General features: G+C 37.0%; 1 protein-coding gene across 5 annotated transcripts in view; it reads left to right on the top strand.

Moving 5' to 3' along the window:
• TANK (TRAF family member associated NFKB activator) overlaps positions 1-18,141 on the top strand; it is a 102,429-nt gene that overhangs the window by 15,130 nt on the left and 69,158 nt on the right. For all 5 annotated transcript variants that reach the window (XM_006160275.3, XM_006160276.3, XM_027776499.1 and 2 more), the window contains exon 2: positions 17,130-17,277. In XM_006160275.3, coding sequence (XP_006160337.1) covers positions 17,179-17,277 — 99 coding nt within the window. In that variant the 5' untranslated portion in view covers positions 17,130-17,178. The remainder of the gene's footprint in view (positions 1-17,129; positions 17,278-18,141) is intronic.

Below are 18,141 nucleotides of genomic sequence, written 5' to 3'. Positions count from 1 at the left end.
AGTAGGTAATAACAACAAGAAAAAAAATCTCTTTATAGACCCAATCTGGTAACACAGTCAGTAGAAAACTGAATTGCATTGGGGCCAGCAGATGGTGTAGTGGTTACACTGCTGGACTCTGACATGGTTGACCATAGTTTGAGTCCCAGACCTGGTGGCTTGAAGATCACTCTGGGCATATGTGAATGTGTGCCCAAGATCCCGGAGGAGATGAAGGAGAAGGGATTGTGACGTGGCCATCCATCCCCCACCTCGGGAGGGTGATTAGGGCAGAGGAGATGAAGGAGAGAAGGGATTGTGACGTGGCCATCCATCCCCCACCTCGGGAGGGTGATTAGGGTGACTTCTCACATTTTCTCTCACTGTCTCTGTCTCTCCAGTCAGTGCATGTGCCCTATGGCACAAATCTCTTAAAAAACAAAACGAACAAACAAACAAACAAAACAAGAATCTGAACTGCAGTACTGGAAAATACATGGCTGACTGCAGATCCTCTGGTTAGCTTAAAAGCAACTCAGACATATATTCTCATGCCTAAGATCCTGATGAGCTGGAGGGCTAAACAAAGAGGATCATGGCATGATGAGACTCTTAAGGATTCTTCTCTTTTTCTCTCACGTGTGCACAAGCTTTCTATCATGAATGAAATAAATGAACTTTTGAAAAAAATCTGTTTATATCAGTAGTTGAGAGCCAAGATTATGGAATTTTCTTGAAGTAGTGATTACAGAGAATATGAAATAAAACTACCTTTTAGTTGAATGGTTAATTGGTGTGCAAAAAATCTTTGGAATTAGGTATAGTATTAGCTGTTCAAATAAATTGAGGGATTGAGGGGGATCAGAACAATAATACCAGGCCCTGAGCAACTGAAAATAAATCTGTGGGGCCAACTATATATGGCATAGTTTCCCAATCCCTAATTGTTTTATTCTGTTCTACTGCCAGTAACAGGATAGACCTGAAACGGGGACCTATTAAAAATAGAGGTCTATTCATTTCACAATTTGGGATCTTCTGGCTTCATCACAACTCAACCAAGTGCAAGGGAGCGTAGTCTGTGTGTTCCATGTGTATCTTCTCATTAACTCACCACAGTCTATCACAAGGGCCTTTCCCTGTTGACCTGAATCCTAATTTTCCACATGTCCCTCCTTTCAGCACCATAATTTGATCACTTTTTTGTTGTTTCTTTTCGTTTTCTAATGTTCAGTTTTTTATTTTTCTTTATTTTTTTATTCTCTTCCTTGCATCTCTTGGGATTTCAGGGCATATATATACACACACATAAGTCCAGCATGCCCCCCAAACCACAGGGTCCAGGACTCAAACTGCACAATTGGCCATATCGAATCCAACATGCCACCTGGCTGACCCAGCTGGATCAAGTTTTCACCCTCCTGATCCCATTACAGTGGCTCAACACATGAATTTGAGGGGTATATATTTAAACTTTAGCTCTAATCTATAAAAAATATTTTTTAAATTGTGGTAATGGCATAGTCATTAAGGCACTGGACTCCCACATGGTTGACTGTGGTTCAAGCCCTAAACCTGGAAGCCTAAAACACTCTGGCATGTGTGTCTGTGTGTGTGTGTGTGTGGCCTAAAACACTCTGGCGTGTGTGTCTGTGTGTGTGTATGTGTGTGTGTTTATGTGTGCGTGCCTCATATCCTGAGAGAATACATGAGAAGGGATTGTGATGTGGCCATCATTCCCCCATACCCCCTGCCAGAGAGTGATTTCTCACTTTCTCTGTCTCACTTTGTCTCTCTGGTGAGCCCAGTTCCTTATAGCAAAAATCTGTCTAAAAGACGTGCTAAAATACACATAACAGTTTAATAGTTTTGGTCAGTAACATTAAGTGTATTCACGTTGTGTAACCAAGAAAAGCATTTTTAAGGGGCCTTTTTTAAGAAGTTAAAAAAATAAATAATGGTAATTATCTCATGGGAAAACGTCCTGGACACTAACCCAAGTTTTATTCTTTTACTTTCTGAGATATACTCTGAGTGATGGTAATTACCAATAATAAATTATGAGAGTAATGTGAGTTCCATTTTGAAGGTTACTTAGCCAGTTGAAGTATAAGAGTCCTTTAAATATTTGCAACAGAATGATGTATGGGGAATTGTTCTGCTGCTCTACAGAACATATCATTTTGTTATAGAGAATGACTTGACATCAGTCAGGAATTTAGGTCTCTTCAAAATAAAGGATATATTATTAAGTTGTTTGGAGAAAACTCTTAGAACCAGTCAGCAAATCAACTGTTACTGTGGGATATTTAAATGTTTTTACTATTCATAACCATTTATTATGTGGCATGGCATTTACTATAATGTAATTTCATGACTTTGTATATTTGGTATCCCTGAAGTAGAAATGCTTTTCCCTTGATATTACTGTTTCTCAACATCTTTAAATTCGTATTTCCTTTATGGTAAACATTAAAATCTCACAAATCCTAGGGAATTATAATATGTGCTCCTCCACAGACTACTTTACTAGTCCTTTCATCCATGAATATTCTGCAGAGTCCTGGTATATGTGATTTATGAAGACAGATTTTTATTATTAGCCTTTTTTAATGATAGGGAGCATGTGCATATGAGAAAGAGAGAAAGCACCCTTGACAGGGTCTCATCACATTGCACTCCTCTTTCCCACACCCCTTCAGCTCTTCAAGATCCTCATGTGCATCCATGACATGTTCAGGCCAGCTTGTGGATCTGAAACCACAGTTGACCATGTGGCATTCAGCACTACAGTCCAGTAAACTATGGACTATGCCACCTGGACTGAGCCAATACTAACCATTTTCAAATTGCATATTCCGTTCCCCCATCTCCAAATTCTAATATGGCCCCTAAAACAAGAGGATGACCCTTAAAGATCACTCCTGTGCCTAAGCACAGATAACTGAGCATTGCCATGTTTATGCTTACCTTAGAGGGGTAGAGTACCACATGACTGGTTTCTCTTCTGGTGTTAAACTGTTTAATTGTGCACTTGAACCCATAGCATTTGATAAACAGTCTGAAAGAATAAAGTCCTAGTGAAGGGAAATAAAAAAAGGAAATGGAGCAAAGCTGAAACTTGTGGGTATGATATTTGACAGTGAATTCTTTTGACTCTCAGGAGATAGTATAACAAGTTCCACTAACTTCTAACATCTAGCAAAATGAAGAACCTGCACCAGGAAGTGTTGGGTTTGATCAGTGGAGTTGTCTTACCTTATTTATATATTTAGCCAACTAGCTTGTGGGGGAAAAATGCAAAATCTGACACTGCTGGATTTATATTTAAGTTTCTGTTCTATTAGGAACAGTTAATGAGTGAGCTATGGGTATATCTAACCAAAACCAAAGTTTACAGCCTGGAAATTGAAATAAAAATGCAAACTGTTATTTGGGGAATTGACTACTTGTGTTATGTAACTCTTTTAATACTGAAAAATGGTCATAAGTAAATGTTACAAGTGACAATTTTCACTTTCCTTCCTTCAAGCAAGGAAGACATATTTATGTTTGAATATCTTTAAAGTTCTGCCTTAACCATTCTGCCTTAACCATCCAAGACAGAGGATGTCTTATTTATATGTATGTACTGAGTTAGTGGTTGGTTTTCTGCTTTGTGTTCTATTGATGTTTTTTGTGAGTGAGAAAATGAACATATAGCTAAGATACCAAAAAGACAGGATGTTGTCTCTCACTCATGTGTTTACCTCTTCCTCTGATAAGTGGCAACTTTTATGAAACACTTATTATACTTAACCTTCAGGGGTTGGGAAAGGCTGGTGACTTTCTTTTCTAGGGCAGAATGGAAGGGGTAACAGTTACTCAAAGTGACTTCCTTTCTTTATTCTGAATTTGCTTTAGCTCTGAATTGGCCTTTCAAGGTTGAACCCTGACAGAGCTTTACCCAGAAACAGGTTCAACAGCGGGGAAACCCAGCCAACGGGCCTTAGTCACCTCTGAAATCACCCACATTTATTTCTACCACTGCACCAAAAAAAGAGAGAGAACTTCATAAAGAATTACAAATAGTTCTGGGGTGGAAATGGTGAAAATCCTACTGTTAAGCCTATGATTATATTCAAACTTGGAATCTCATTATATATATAATTGATTAAAGTTCAACTGCTCTGGTTGAACTGGGCAATTGAGAGTACAGCATTGTTTAGCTCATATATCCCCAGCCTCGTTGAAGCTCCAGAAGCACCACTGCCTATCTTTGATTATTACTTTCTTTATCCAGAAGTGATTGCCAGTTTTCTGGCAGCATAATTCTGCTTCCAAAGACAACACACTTATGATATTATATCTATGAAATAAAAATAAAAGTTCATTTAATAGTGGAAGAGAGAGTAGAAAGAATAGGAGTACCAGTTTGGAAGATTCAGCATCCAGATAGTAGGAGTTCCAGAAAAGGATGCAAAAGGAATGTTTGGGAATGTCGGGAAAATATATCATATATATCATGAGTTTTCCAACAACCCAATAATTGCCTAAAAAATATTTCAAGAAGAATCCCAAGAACTATCGGATGATTTTCAAGATTGAAAGGGCCTACTAAGTACCCATTGCAATAAATGTAAATAATCTGATGAGATATGGTCCTAAAATATCAGAATACTAGGAACAAAGAGGAAAGAAAGAATCCTAATTGTTTTTAAAGGGAGGAAAAAAAAGGTTAAGGACAAGATCAGGAGTCAAATGGATCTCATCTTCAACAGAAACCAACAGGAGCTAGAAACAGCATAGGAAAGCTTTTAAAATTCTAAGAAAAAGTGACCTTCAACTTAGAACTCTTTTTATTAAAATGATTTACTTTTACAATGATTTACAATCATTCACTTATTTTTTATTTTGACCAGAGAGAGACACACACAGAGGGGGTGGGAGGAGTGAGAAACCAAGCCAATCAGGTCTGGGACTCGAAGTGTGGTCAGCTATGTGGGAGTATCCAGCGCCTTAACCACCACACCATCTGCTGTTCCCTAGAACTCTTATCCTAACCAAACTACCTGTTAAGTCTGAGGGTAAAGGTATTTTCAGTTATGCAAGGTCTCATATAATGTGCTTCCCGTACATTTTCTGGAATCTGCTGAGGGTTTATACCACCAAGTGGGGATGTAAGACAAGAATAGAATATTTGTGGTACTGGAAATGAGGGAGTCAGAGAGAATGAGAGAGATGGACAAAGGGAATCCCCAAGTTCAAGGTGAAAAAAGATCCCAAGATGATAGCTTTCCATTAGAGAGAGCAACCAGTCTAGATCTGAACAAGTTAGAAAGCTCAAGGAGAGATTCCGCTAAGAAGATGAAATTCATAGGGAAAAAAAAAAAAGAAATTCATAGAATACCTTAGTGTTTCAATGTGTTGAAGAGTTATATTAATGATAATAGGAATTTGAAAACTTCAGAAAAGAAAAAGTACCCGTATATGATAAAGCAGGTATATTATATGGCTTAGCAGTGAATAGCATTACATAGTGATAAAGAAGTAAAAGCTGAATACTAATCTCACCCAAAATGGAAAAAAAAAAAAAAAAAAAAAAAGTGAATACTAATCTCGCCCAAAATGGTAAAAAAAAAAAAAACTACTTGGGAAACTGGGAAGAATAGAAAGAAGGGCTGTTCAAAGAGAGTTGGATCTCTATTTTGCATAATGGGAAGACAAGTGAAACTGAAAAATTAACAGTGGCAGTGGTAAAACTTATTTGGAGATACAGAGATAAATACAGAAAGAATAAGCCTGAAGTATTGCCAAGATGAAGCAAGGAAATGGGAAGAGAAGAAAACTACTACTATTTTTCTTGTAGGGCTGTTTGACTCAGCATACAGGTATGTAGGTTTTAATAAAAATAAAATTAAAACCAAATTAAGGAGGAAAGAGCTAGAAATTGTACTTGTACATCAGAGAACTAGATTTTTCTGGCTCTTCTATTTTCTAATTCTATAACTTTAGGCAATTTACTTACCCTTTTTAATCTCCGTTTCCTCTTCTTGTAAAGGCAAAATATACATGCCCTTGCAGAGAAAAGTTTAAAAATGAGGTAGCTGATGTAAAGAACCTGGTAAATAGGTATCATTTCCTAACCCTGTGGCCAGTATTTTCCTTGAGGAAAGAGGAAACTACTTCTTTCATTGTTGGGATGCTTGCTATTCAGAAAAGACTGAATATCCTTCTGGTTGATGGCTCTGTGCCTTTTTGGGTTAAAAGTATGTCATTAGGATCTATGTCCACTCTCAACTGTCTATAAATAGTTCGAAACTTTAATAGGATCAGGATGATTGACATATTGATAAGGGGAATATCAAGATAAGAGTCATTGATTCTCATTAAAAGGATATGGTCACAATAAAATTTCTCAACAGTAACTTCAATGAAAATGCCATTAATAAAGAAAACACTTGTCATGTAAACTGATGAGTTGTGGAAATTTTATAAAATCAAGATCAGTAAAGGGCTATTGCTCTGGGCCATCTGCAAAGTATGAAAGTATGGCTTTTGTTTGTTTGTTTGTTTTTTTAAGAGAAAGTCTTCTACCTTAGCAACTACTATTTTTTGTTTCCAATTCTGTTTACTTCTAGAATAATTCAAAAGTAGATCACTATGGAGGAAAAAGGCACATTGGGAACAGGTATTTCCCTGCCTTGATGCGTGTTTGTGTAGTGTTTTACAGTGCTTTCCCAACTATGACTCGACCCCCATGGCAGAGATTTTAAATCTGCCTCATATTTCCCTTCCACCTACACAAAATTTTGATCTAGGAGGTGTTGAACAGGATTTGCTGATCTATTTTTAAACCACTCTGGGTGATTCTATTGCACTGACAGGTTGGAAACCAAAATCCTCTAGCATGACTCTAATCATTCAAAATTGGGGCAAATGAGGGAACTGAGGGAACATGAGCTTCATGACCAGTGGATCTTGAATTGAGGTACAATTGTTCACTCTTACCCATCACTAAGTATATTTAGACTGCACATGAATTATGAACTGTGATTTTATCTTTGGTTGACTAGACTTTTAAATTTAGATTTTCTTGCCTACCAGTTGTCTTATTATAAAAATTAATATATTTTATGCAAAATGTTGTTGAGTTAAAAATTAAGTTTGGGATCTTTATTTTATAACATCTTTTTTTTTTTTTTTGAAGCAAAAATAAGTCAAATGGCAAATCAAAGTTTTTTTGTTTGTTTGTTTGTTTGTTTGAGAGATTTTTACTATAGGGCGTGTGCACTCACCAAAAAGACAGAAAGAGACAGAGACGGAAAGAGAGAAATCACCCCCCAGGGAAGATGACCACACCACTATCTCTTCTCCTCCATTCTCCTCTCGGGATTTTGGGCACATATGCACACATGCCTGGCGTGAGTTTAAGCTACCTGGTCCAAGACTCGAACTGCAGTTGACTACATGTGAGTCTGGCAACGTAGCCATTACGCTATCTGCTGGTCCTTGCAAATCAGTTTTTAATCAACGCATCTTCACAGTAGGATGACATGGCAGGTATTATTAGGATTTACTAGGCCTGAATATTTGAGGAAAATTAGTATGACCCTGAAAGGATAGAAAGTTAGATCATTTTTGCACAGGTGCAGGTTTGAAAAGTTGATTTGTCAGGCTACCCAGGGATTTTTAGGTCCTGTCTTCAGGGAAATTGTAACGAGAAGGTGTGTTTCCTAGTATACAAATATTGGATCAGGTTTTAAACATTTATCATGTTACATGTTTAAAGTCATACCTTGAACATCTTGGGAATGACTAGAAATAGAAATCTGAATGTCTCTGAAACCTTATTTATTTTCTCATTGGAGTTCTCACAATTACTTCTAATAAAACAAGTTGTGACTTGCAAACATTTGCCCAGCAGTCTCTAGCTGTCCTCAGGGAAATTAAAAGCAGGGGTATAAAGAGCTGTAGAGTCTTGTGCCAGTGGTTAAGAGCACAAAATACAGCTTTCTAATTATGTAGGCTTTTGCCTGTTCCCATTTATCATAGATAATTTTCTCAAGGCTAAATGGCTGCTCAGCAATTTTAAACTGTGATTTAAAGAGAAATGAGGTTTTTTTGTGAAAAGGTCCTCTATCTCTCCCCTGAAATTTCACTCTTTCAGAAGAGCTCGCTTCCTTTGTAGTGGGTTTGTTCTGATACAGTAAATGAACCAGATATGCTGAAAAGGCAGCTAATCTTTGAGCTGCTGAAATTTACAACTTTGCCCTTCATGAACCTTGCACAGCCTGAGATATCTCTTACATTATTGCCTTGTGTTTTAGGAGACCTAATTTAAAAATATTTTTTCAACCTTTCAAGCTGCACCTGTGCAAAAATTATCCAACTTTCTACCCTTTTCAGGGCCATACCGGTTAAAAATATTTTTCCCCAAACTTTTCTGCCTAAGACCTTTAGAAGATAAACAAACTCACTTACTCCTGTGAAAAATCATTAGTAATACAGCTTTATTGTCATAAATTTGATGAAGTGGAAGAGAGAGACTTAAAAAAAAAATCACATGTTCAAACATCGTATCAGAAAGTTGTTTTCCATGTTACTATACAGTGTGTAAAGGTTAACAGATCATTAGGTTAACATTTCTACCTATTTAGTTAATAGTCTTTTTGCATAAGGTAAACAGACTTCTTAAATGCCATGCTACCTTATACATTTTCTAATTTTCCTTTTGATATCTTCCAAATAGACAATAAATGAACCTGTCCTCTCTTCCAGTTTATAGTTAGGAGAAAATATATATATATATATACATCTGGTAATAAAAAGTGGTACATAGGTATTATTTCTCTTCCCACTACTTTTCAGAAATGTAATTTTTTACCTGTATTTTCTGGGTGAAAAGATTTGCCCTGGTTGACTGTCCAAGGATGAACCAGTATCAGGACATTCAAAACAGGACTCCATGAATACAAATAGCAAGGAAGACATATTTAGCCTTCATTTCTTCCAGTAAATTCTTTTTTTTTTTCTTTTTGGAGAGTTTTGTTTTGTTTTGCTATAGGGCTCATGCGCTCGCCAGAAAGACAGAGAGACAGAGAAATAGAAAGCGAGAAATCATGGCCACATCACAATCCCTTCTCCTCCATTCTCCTATTGGGACTTTGGGCACCTGGTGTGAGTTTAAGCCACCAGGTCTGGAACTTGAACTGTGGTCGGCTACATGGGAGTTCAGCGACATAGCCATTACGCTAACTGCTGGTCCCTCCAGTAGATTCTCATTCAACTGGTTCTTTCTTCTTCTCTTCTAGCATTGATTCTCTTCTAGCATTTTTGTCCCAAATCAAATTCAGTATGTTTCCTACCCAAGATTTTCTTTCTGTTTTCCTGTGTTTGGCTATTACTACTGTCTACATAATATTTTGAAAAATATGATTGGTGAACCATCTGCAACAAAATCACCTGAGACACCTTGCTAGTTTACTTTTTTTTTCTTACTGGAGAGGTTTTGGCTATAGGGCGCGTGCACTCGCCAGAAAGACTGAGACAGAGAGATAGAAAGTGAGAAATCACCCCCCCTGGGGAGATAGCCATGCCACAATTCCTTCTCCATTCTCCTCTCGGGATCTTGGGCATGCACGCACACGCACCCAGTGTGAGTTTAAGCCACCAGGTCCGGGACTCCAACCACAGTCGGCTACATGGGAGTTCAGTGACATAGCCCTTACACCAAGTGCTGGTCCCGACACCTTGCTAATTGAAAAAAAATTCCAGAATCCCATTCCAAGCCAGCTAATTCAGAATCACAGGTAGTAAAGTACTGCCTTCTCACCTGTTGTTCAGATCCAGTTGACCACCAAGTCCTATTCATTCTGTCTTTGAAATAGCTCCTGAATCCACTCATCTTTCATTTCCCCTGATCTAGTTTAAGTGCTTATCTTTCACTCAGAATACAATAGTAGTTTCTGATGTGATGTCCCCACTTTGTCTCCTCACTAGTTTGCATTCCCTGCTGGTGTTGAATCTTCTTTCTAAGACATATCTATGTCCTGCTTGAAAACCCTCCATTACCTCTTAATGTCAATGGGTGAAAGTCTAAATCTCTTAGGGTAACATTCAAGGTCTACTGTTACATAATCTGTCTATAACTGAGTTTGCTGCATGTGGTTTATGCATTTATTAGTACATTATACAACCCTGCACTCTAATGTCATTCCAGTCATGGTCTTTATGAATGGTGTGGGTTTTTGCAGTGCAGCACAATCATACATGCTGATCCTGACTATCCTATCCTGTCACCCTCATCTCTCCATCCTCTCTCCATACATAGATTTGCAAAAAAAAGAATATTCCAGTCACTGAAGTACCATAGTAGTGACTTCTCAGTGCCTCTACTCTTTCAGAATGAATGTTCTTTTCCCTCGCATTTTCTATTTATTGAAACCCTTCTTATCTTTCAGGATCTAACTTATGCCACACCCTTTAGGAAACCTTCCAGATACTCTTTCATTTTAATTTTCTCACCTGTTGAAACTTTGTCTTGCTTATACCTTTTATTTAACAGCCTCCACCCCCCACACACACACCACCACCATTTCTTTTGAGATAGAACTTTGAGTGAACAAATCTTGAGTGGATTATTTGGTGTGGTCCATACAAAAGTTTATTATACCTGTGCTACTATCAACATATGTGCATGCCCTTCTTTCCACATTTATAATTGATCTCTTAGACTGCTTACTTATTTGTAAGTGTATCAACTCCATCAGATTTTGAGCTTTAATGGGAGAAAAGTACAAAAACCTTGTCTATTTGTCTCTTTCCTAGGGAGAAAAAGCACTATTGTACCAGTCAGGGTATAGCTAGATCTTTTTTTAGAGACCCACTAAGAAGTAGTTAAGCAAGACAGAAAGTGTGCTTCTCTTATACATCACAATTCAAAATATAAGATGTCTAGAGCTGATCTGGTAACTCCACAGTGTCAAGGACCTAAGTTTCTTCATTCTTCTTCTTACACGATCCCTGAAGTGTTGTCTTCACCACAGTGTTCCAGGTGGCTTAACACCACACCATCCATCCATTTTGGAAAGTGAGAGCTTATCTTGGAAATTACTTTATCTTGCTTATACCTTTTATTTATGAGCCCCCTCCCCCATTTCTTTTGAGGTAGAACTTACAGTGAACAAATCTTGAGTGAAGTCCATACAAAAGCTTATTCCTTTACTCCTTGTTTCTCACCACTTGAAATGAATTGCCATATTGACTGGCTTGCCTAATTTGTAATACAAATTGAAACAAAATGGCTACTCCTTTTAAATCTGTAATATCATTTCTAAGGAAAAATAAGTTACTATATTTGTTAAGTAAATGCTTCTTCACTGTATTTTTTGAGTAATGCTATGTAATCATAAAATTCAAGATTATGTCATTCAACCCTTCATTTTGAAAAGAAAGAAAGGCTCAGCTGGATTCTCATGATTCTGGCTGGAGAGAATCGGGGATTGCAGTGTAGTGAGACCCTATTGAGGGTACTCTTATTAGGACGTGTTTCTGATAGCTAGACAAACATCAAAAACAAAAAGCAAAGAAAATTGAGGGTACAGAACTTGTCCTTTATTTCATTTCTACCTGTATTTGTTTTCAGTCATCATCAAACAAGTTCTAATCAATCATTTATCATAATTAGCCTAATCAGTAATTTGTTGAAATCACCCTAAAGGAACACTTAACATGTGATTTTCATGAACGGTCCTTGAACCAAGAATTTGGAAGATTTAGTTCAGTTTATAGCACAGCTATGCAGCCATACGTAAGTCTTCTGAGCCTTATTGGTCAAATGGGAATATTAATAAATGAAGAATTGGTGAGAATATAATACTTTGTAAAAGAAATATATCTTTAAGGTGGTACTCTTTCTTAATCCCTTGCTATACCCCACATAGTACCTTATGTATAATAAGCAAGCAATTTTTTTAACATTATGTTAAATAGTAACGGAATGTATTTTATGAAAATCAAACTTTGGCCCTAGCAAATCTTGGCAAATAGTTGTTGCGACTGGGAAAACTTTACCAACGGAAAGTAAAATCATCTTCCATGTTTAGGGTACCTCTCCTACCCCAGGACAGTTTCATTAATGAAATGGGAAGTGGCCTAAGGCCCAGGGATTTTTTTCCAGTGCTTTCTCCTGGGCAGGCATACAACAGGCCCTCTTGGGCTGAGACATTGGAAAGGAACCTGCTGCCCTCCATTCCCATCCTAGGAACCACCCAGTTCTAGGTAAGGAAAAAAAGGAATTCCTATAGTACCAGAAGAACTAGAATGAGTAGGTGAGAGTATTCAAGATTCAAGAAGTTTTCAGGGATTGGGGCAGTGGATTGGGGTGGATTTGCATTGAGCTAGCTGAGCCATCTGTGTAGCATCAGAGTGGCTTAATCTTTTCCTCATGTAGAAGGAACAAACCAGCAAACCAAACCCAGAAATAAAGTGAAACCCTAACTAGAAGAGTATTTCCAACACAGAGATTGCTGTAGTGTTGACCCTGCTGGGTTTGGAGAATGAAAGTGGCCATGAGTTTTGGGTTTGAACATGTTTTCCATAAATAAAAAAATATTTCCCTGGAGCCTGGCAAATTTTGCAGAAAGCGTACTGAAATGTAATTGAAATATGACTGCTTCTTAAATTGTGAAATTAATTTTACACTTAACAAATGCAAGAAAAAAAAAAGAGGAACAAGTGACTTTAAAGTTCAGGGTGTTAATATTTGAAATCTGTCCAATTTAATTAGTTAGGTCCCACAGACTTTGCCTTTTCTCTGGTCAGTGTCACTGATGTAGTACTGGATTCTCTTCTTAGTAGTAAGGTAAGAATTAAACATATCACTTATTTATTTGTATGAACCCGAGATTAATTCTTTAGCATACATTTTTATTTCAGGTAATAATGGTACATCAATGTGAAATTTACTTTAATAGCTCCTCTTGGTGACATTTGTGTGATCTGATTCAAGGATCTGAAGTGAAGGCTCCACATGATTTACTTGCATGTGATGAAGCTGTTTTTAGTGCTGCATTTACATTTTTAAAAACAAGAATGCACCTTCTTGGTGGAACAGACATGCAATTTTAATTCACAGACTCAACAACAGAAGAACAAAGAGATTTCTTAAAGTCTAAACATCTTTTTTGTATGTAAACAAACAACTTTTTTTTGTAGAGAAACAATCTTGGCTCTCAGAAAATTTAGTGGCCATTAATTGTCAGTGATAGAACAAACCAAGAACTAAGATGCATTTCCAGTTCAAGATTCTTACTTGTCCCAGATTTTAAAATATAGGTGTGGCTTACATTAACAATTTATCATGATGTACAACTTTTTAAGATGGTGATAGGTAACTTAATCACTTAGCTATTAATACTTAAGACTTCTAATTTTTGCTTTAGTGTATTCCAGTATATTTTAATCTCTGTGACTATGTTCATTTCCCTTCCCTACTTACATACTTAAATAGCCTTAAACACTTTTCTTTGAAGCAGATAGTGTCTGATAGTGCCTAAATAAATAAAATGTTCGAGGTGACACTTTGTATTAATGTTAATAGTTTATGTTTCCATAATGTCCATGGCTAGGCAGAGAGCCTAGTAATGTTAATTATGTAAACAATATTTCATCTTTGTCATTTATCAGAGATAGCAGTAGAAACTAACTTCCTAAGTTGAATGCCTAAAGAATACTATTTATTTAGTTCTTCAGAAAGTAATGACATTGTGATCCTTATAATGAAAGTACTTTAGAATTGTTTTTATTAAGCTTAGTAAATGACTTAGAAGTGTAGTTACTATCTTAAAATGAAAGACCTTGGCTGCTAGGATTGAAATGTTGCTTAACTTATACCTGTGTATTTAAAAGAGCATTGTCTTGGGACCAGCAGTTAGTGTAATGGCTATATAGTCGACCACAGTTCAAGTCCTGGACTCGGTGGCTTAAACTCACGCCGGGCACGTGAGTGTGCGTACCCAAGATCCTGAGAAGGGATTGCGGTGTGGTCATCCCCCCTGGCGGGTGATTTCTCACTTTCTGTTTCTGTCTGGCGAGTGCACGCCCCCTATAGCAAAAACCTCTAAAGAAAAAAAAAAAGAGCATTGTCTTTCATTGTCAGTGAATTTTCAAAAAGGGTTTCAAGGCCTTCAGTGGGAGAAGAATAGTCCTTTCAACAAATGTTGCTGGGACAACTGGATAGTTATGTGCAGAAGAATGTTAAGATCAGACCACTGGAAAAGTCATGACGTGTTTTTCTGTCCTTCTATGCAAAAATGCGTCATGATTCTTGCAATGACCCAATTTAATACTAACTCAATTTGTGTCAAGCACCTAGATTTAAATGTTAAAATTATAAACTCCTATTTTTTGAGAGTTTTTTTGCTAATAGGGTGCACGTGCTCTCCAGAAAGACAGAGAGAGACCAAGAGACAGAAAGTGAGAAATCACTGCCCAGGGGCGATGGCCACACCTCAGTCCCTTCTCCTCCCTTCTCCTCTTGAGATTTTGGGCACGCACTCACACGTGCTCAGTGTGAGTTTAAGCCACTGGGTCTGGGACTCGAACCTCAGTCAACTACATTGGAGTCCAGTTACATATCCAATACTCCATCTGCTGGTCCCACAATTATAAAACTCTTAAGAGGGAACATGGGGGCTGGCAGTGGCATGGTGGATAAGGGTGCTGGACTCCCACATGGCTAACCACGGTTCAAGTCCCAGACCTGGTGGCTTGCTTTCTCACTTTCCTCTCTCTCACTGTCCCTCTCTGGTCAAATAAAGTAAATAAATAAATAAAGCTGAATAAAATACATTAAAAAAAAAAGGGGAACATGAACGAAAAAATCTGCACAGCCTTGATTAGACAAGCGTTTCTTACATACATCACCAAAATACAAGCAACAAAAGAAAAATTAGATAAATTGGACTTCATCAAAATTTAAAATGTTCAATACATTATCGAAAAGTTAAAAAGACATCTATAGAATGGGAGAAAATATTTGCAAATCAGTATCTCATAGGGTCTAGTTTCTAGAATATATAACAAATTCTTACAACTCAACAATTAAAAGACAACTCAATTTTACAATTGGGCAAAGGATTGTAATAGACATTTCTCCAAAGAGATTCAAATGGCCAGTAAACACATAGAAAGATGTTCACCATTATTAGTCATTAGGGAAATATAAATTAAAACCACTATTAAGTCCTACTTCATATCTAGAGATGGCTATAGATTTAAAAATAATCTGTTAAGAAGTGTTGGGGGCCAGTTGGTGGCATGGTGGGTAAGGCAGCTAGCTCCCAGATGGTCATCTGAGCAGTTTGAATCTCAGACTGATTGCTTGAAAAACACCCAGCTTGTGTGTGTGCATGCATACCCAAAATCACAAGGGGGGGGGGGAAGGATTGTGCTATAACCATTCCCTGATTTTGGGAGAGGGGGTGCTTTCTCACTTTTTCTCTGTCTGTCTCTAGTAGATGCACATGCCCTCTGGCAAATTGGCAAATTGGAGGAAAAAATAAGTTAATGATAAGGGTATGGAGAATTTGGAACCTTTGAGCATTACTAGTGCAAATCTAAAATAATCCAACTTCTATGGAAACAGTTTGAAAATTTCTTAAGAAGTTAAATGTAGAATTACCTGTCTGATCCAGCAGTTCCATTCTTAGGCATTTATCTGAGAGAAATGCAAACATATATTCACCCAAAAAGATGAACATAAATGTTAACAGTAATTTTATTCATAATAGCCAAAAGTGGAAATGAACCAAATATATCAAAAGAGTGGATAAACATAATGTATACCCATTATACAATGCAATATTATCCAGCCATAAAAAGGATGAAGTACTGTTACATGCTATAACTTGGCTGAACCTCAGGAATATTATGCTATATAAAAGAAACCAGTTACAGAGGCCATTTATTGTACAATTCCAGTATATAAAATGTGAACAATTGGCAAAGCCCTAGAGACAGAAAATAGTTTATCGGTTGCCAAGGAGATGAAGGAAGAGGGGAATTGGAACTAACTTTTAATAGGTATAACGTTTCTTTGGGGATGATAAAAATATTCTGGAATTATGTTGCATCATGGTTGTACAACATAGTAAATAGGCTAAAAAGTACTGATGTGTTTGCTTGAAAACAATCTTATATGAATTAATTCTCATTTGAAAATGCTAATTTTTTAAAAAGCATTGAGTGCCCAAGATAAAATGAAAGATGTTACAGCAGATACAGATTATGAAGGATTTCCTAAAAAGTTAAATAATTAGTGTCCACCATAACCAATAGAGAACTTTGTTTATTCTGTGAATTTTAAAGGATTAAGAGAAATGTTCTGTATTGTAATTTTTATAGCTGATTAGGAAGAATCAGAGTTATTAGTTAGCTTTCTGTTAAGAGCCAAGGAATGTGGTTGGAGATGTTATGAAACTGAGATGATAAAGCTAAATTACCTCCACTGAGCAAATCACCTGTAGTTCAGAAACAGCAGGAAAGTTGGAAAACTAATAGGTAGTGGGGATAGGGCTGAAGGATGTGATTTTTTTTTTCTTTTTTAATGTATAATCCAACAGCAGCTCTCCCTAGATTTTGTACTAAAATAAGAGCATTTTCACACATTTTAATTGCTCTGTGATAACAACAGTGTGAACTTCACCCACAAACATTTATTATCTATTTAATTTTGTTCTAATTTCAGTGTAGCAAGAATTCACCTTGTAAGTGGGAGTAACTGTCTGTTTAGTAAAAAGAAATCCCTTCCCACATTGCTAATCCTATCATACATTTCTATAATAAAGTATTAATAATAAAATGGCCTTTTATATTTCTCCATTTTAAGGTTACATTTATAGATTACTGTTCTCAAAGCAGCATCTTCATGAACTGGAACCTTGTTTCTTGCATGTTAGAAAAGAATATTAAAAATTTGTAGACATTAAGGTTTCATAATATTTCTGATAAGAATTTTAGATGAGATTTTTATCCCATTCTAAACCTTTATAAGTGCTTGGTGCTATAATGCTCATGGTAAACTTCATAGAATTGTCTTTTAAGGTGCAGTTTTAAAATTAGGTTTATGTAACTTTGTAACTATCTAAATTGTTCTAATTATTTTCCAGATCTGCCACTTACTCCATTGTTTATAGTGATGCTACAGGACAAAGGGGAATGGATAAAAACATTGGCGAACAGCTCAATAAAGCTTATGAAGCCTTCCGACAGGCGTGCATGGATAGAGATTCTGCAGTAAAAGAACTACAGCAAAAGGTGTGTGGATCTGTTCTTAAAAGTAGTTCTTGAGGGGCCAGCAGTTGGTGTAATGACTATGTCACTGGACTCCCATGTAGTCGACCACGGTTTGAGTCCTGGACCTCACAGCTTAAACTCACACCAGGCACGTGTGCATGCGTGCCCAAGATCCCAAGAGGAAAATGGAGGAGAAGGGGGATTGTGGTGTAGCCATCCCGGGGAGGTGATTTCTTGCTTTCTGTCTTTCTTTCTCTCTTTCTAGTGAGCGCATGCGCCCTGTAGTTGTAGGAGCCGCAGGCCCCCTGTGGCAAAACCCCTCAAAAAAAAAAAAAAAAAAAAGTAGTTCTTGCAGCCAGCAGCTGGCATGGTGGTAGAGGCACTGGTCTCCCACATGACTGACCATGGTTTGAGTCCCAGACCTGGTAGCTTGCTTTCTCACTCTCTCTCTGTCTCTCCAGTGCATGTATTCTATAGCAAATTTAAAAGTAATAATATTAAATAAATAATTCTTTTTAAAAAAATAGTTCTTTATCCCGGTAAATGGAAGGAATTTGAGAGCCTTTTGCAACTGTAAATACTGTTAGAAATTGTCATGAAGAATCATAGTTACTGAAACATAGGATTATACAAATGGATAAACTTTTTGAGGTTTTTGTTATTTTTTTTTTTTTTAAATATTGTTACCTGTGGAAAGAGCTTATGGGTTTATTTTAAGGTGATTGTGTTTAGGAAAGATGGGAGAATGTCGCCCATAAATAATTTTTAAATAGGTTTACTTTGCATAAGGGAGAACATAAAAACAATTGGTCTTATGAGATACTGAAAATAAGAAGTACTGAGGACCAGCAGGTGGTGTGGTGGTTAAGGCACTGGACACTCCCA

Source organism: Tupaia chinensis, unplaced genomic scaffold (genome assembly GCF_000334495.1).
Source record: "Tupaia chinensis unplaced genomic scaffold, TupChi_1.0 Scaffold000674_2, whole genome shotgun sequence".
In the NCBI taxonomy this organism is placed as follows: Eukaryota; Metazoa; Chordata; class Mammalia; order Scandentia; family Tupaiidae; genus Tupaia; species Tupaia belangeri.
This window is presented reverse-complemented; position numbering and strand designations above follow the sequence as displayed.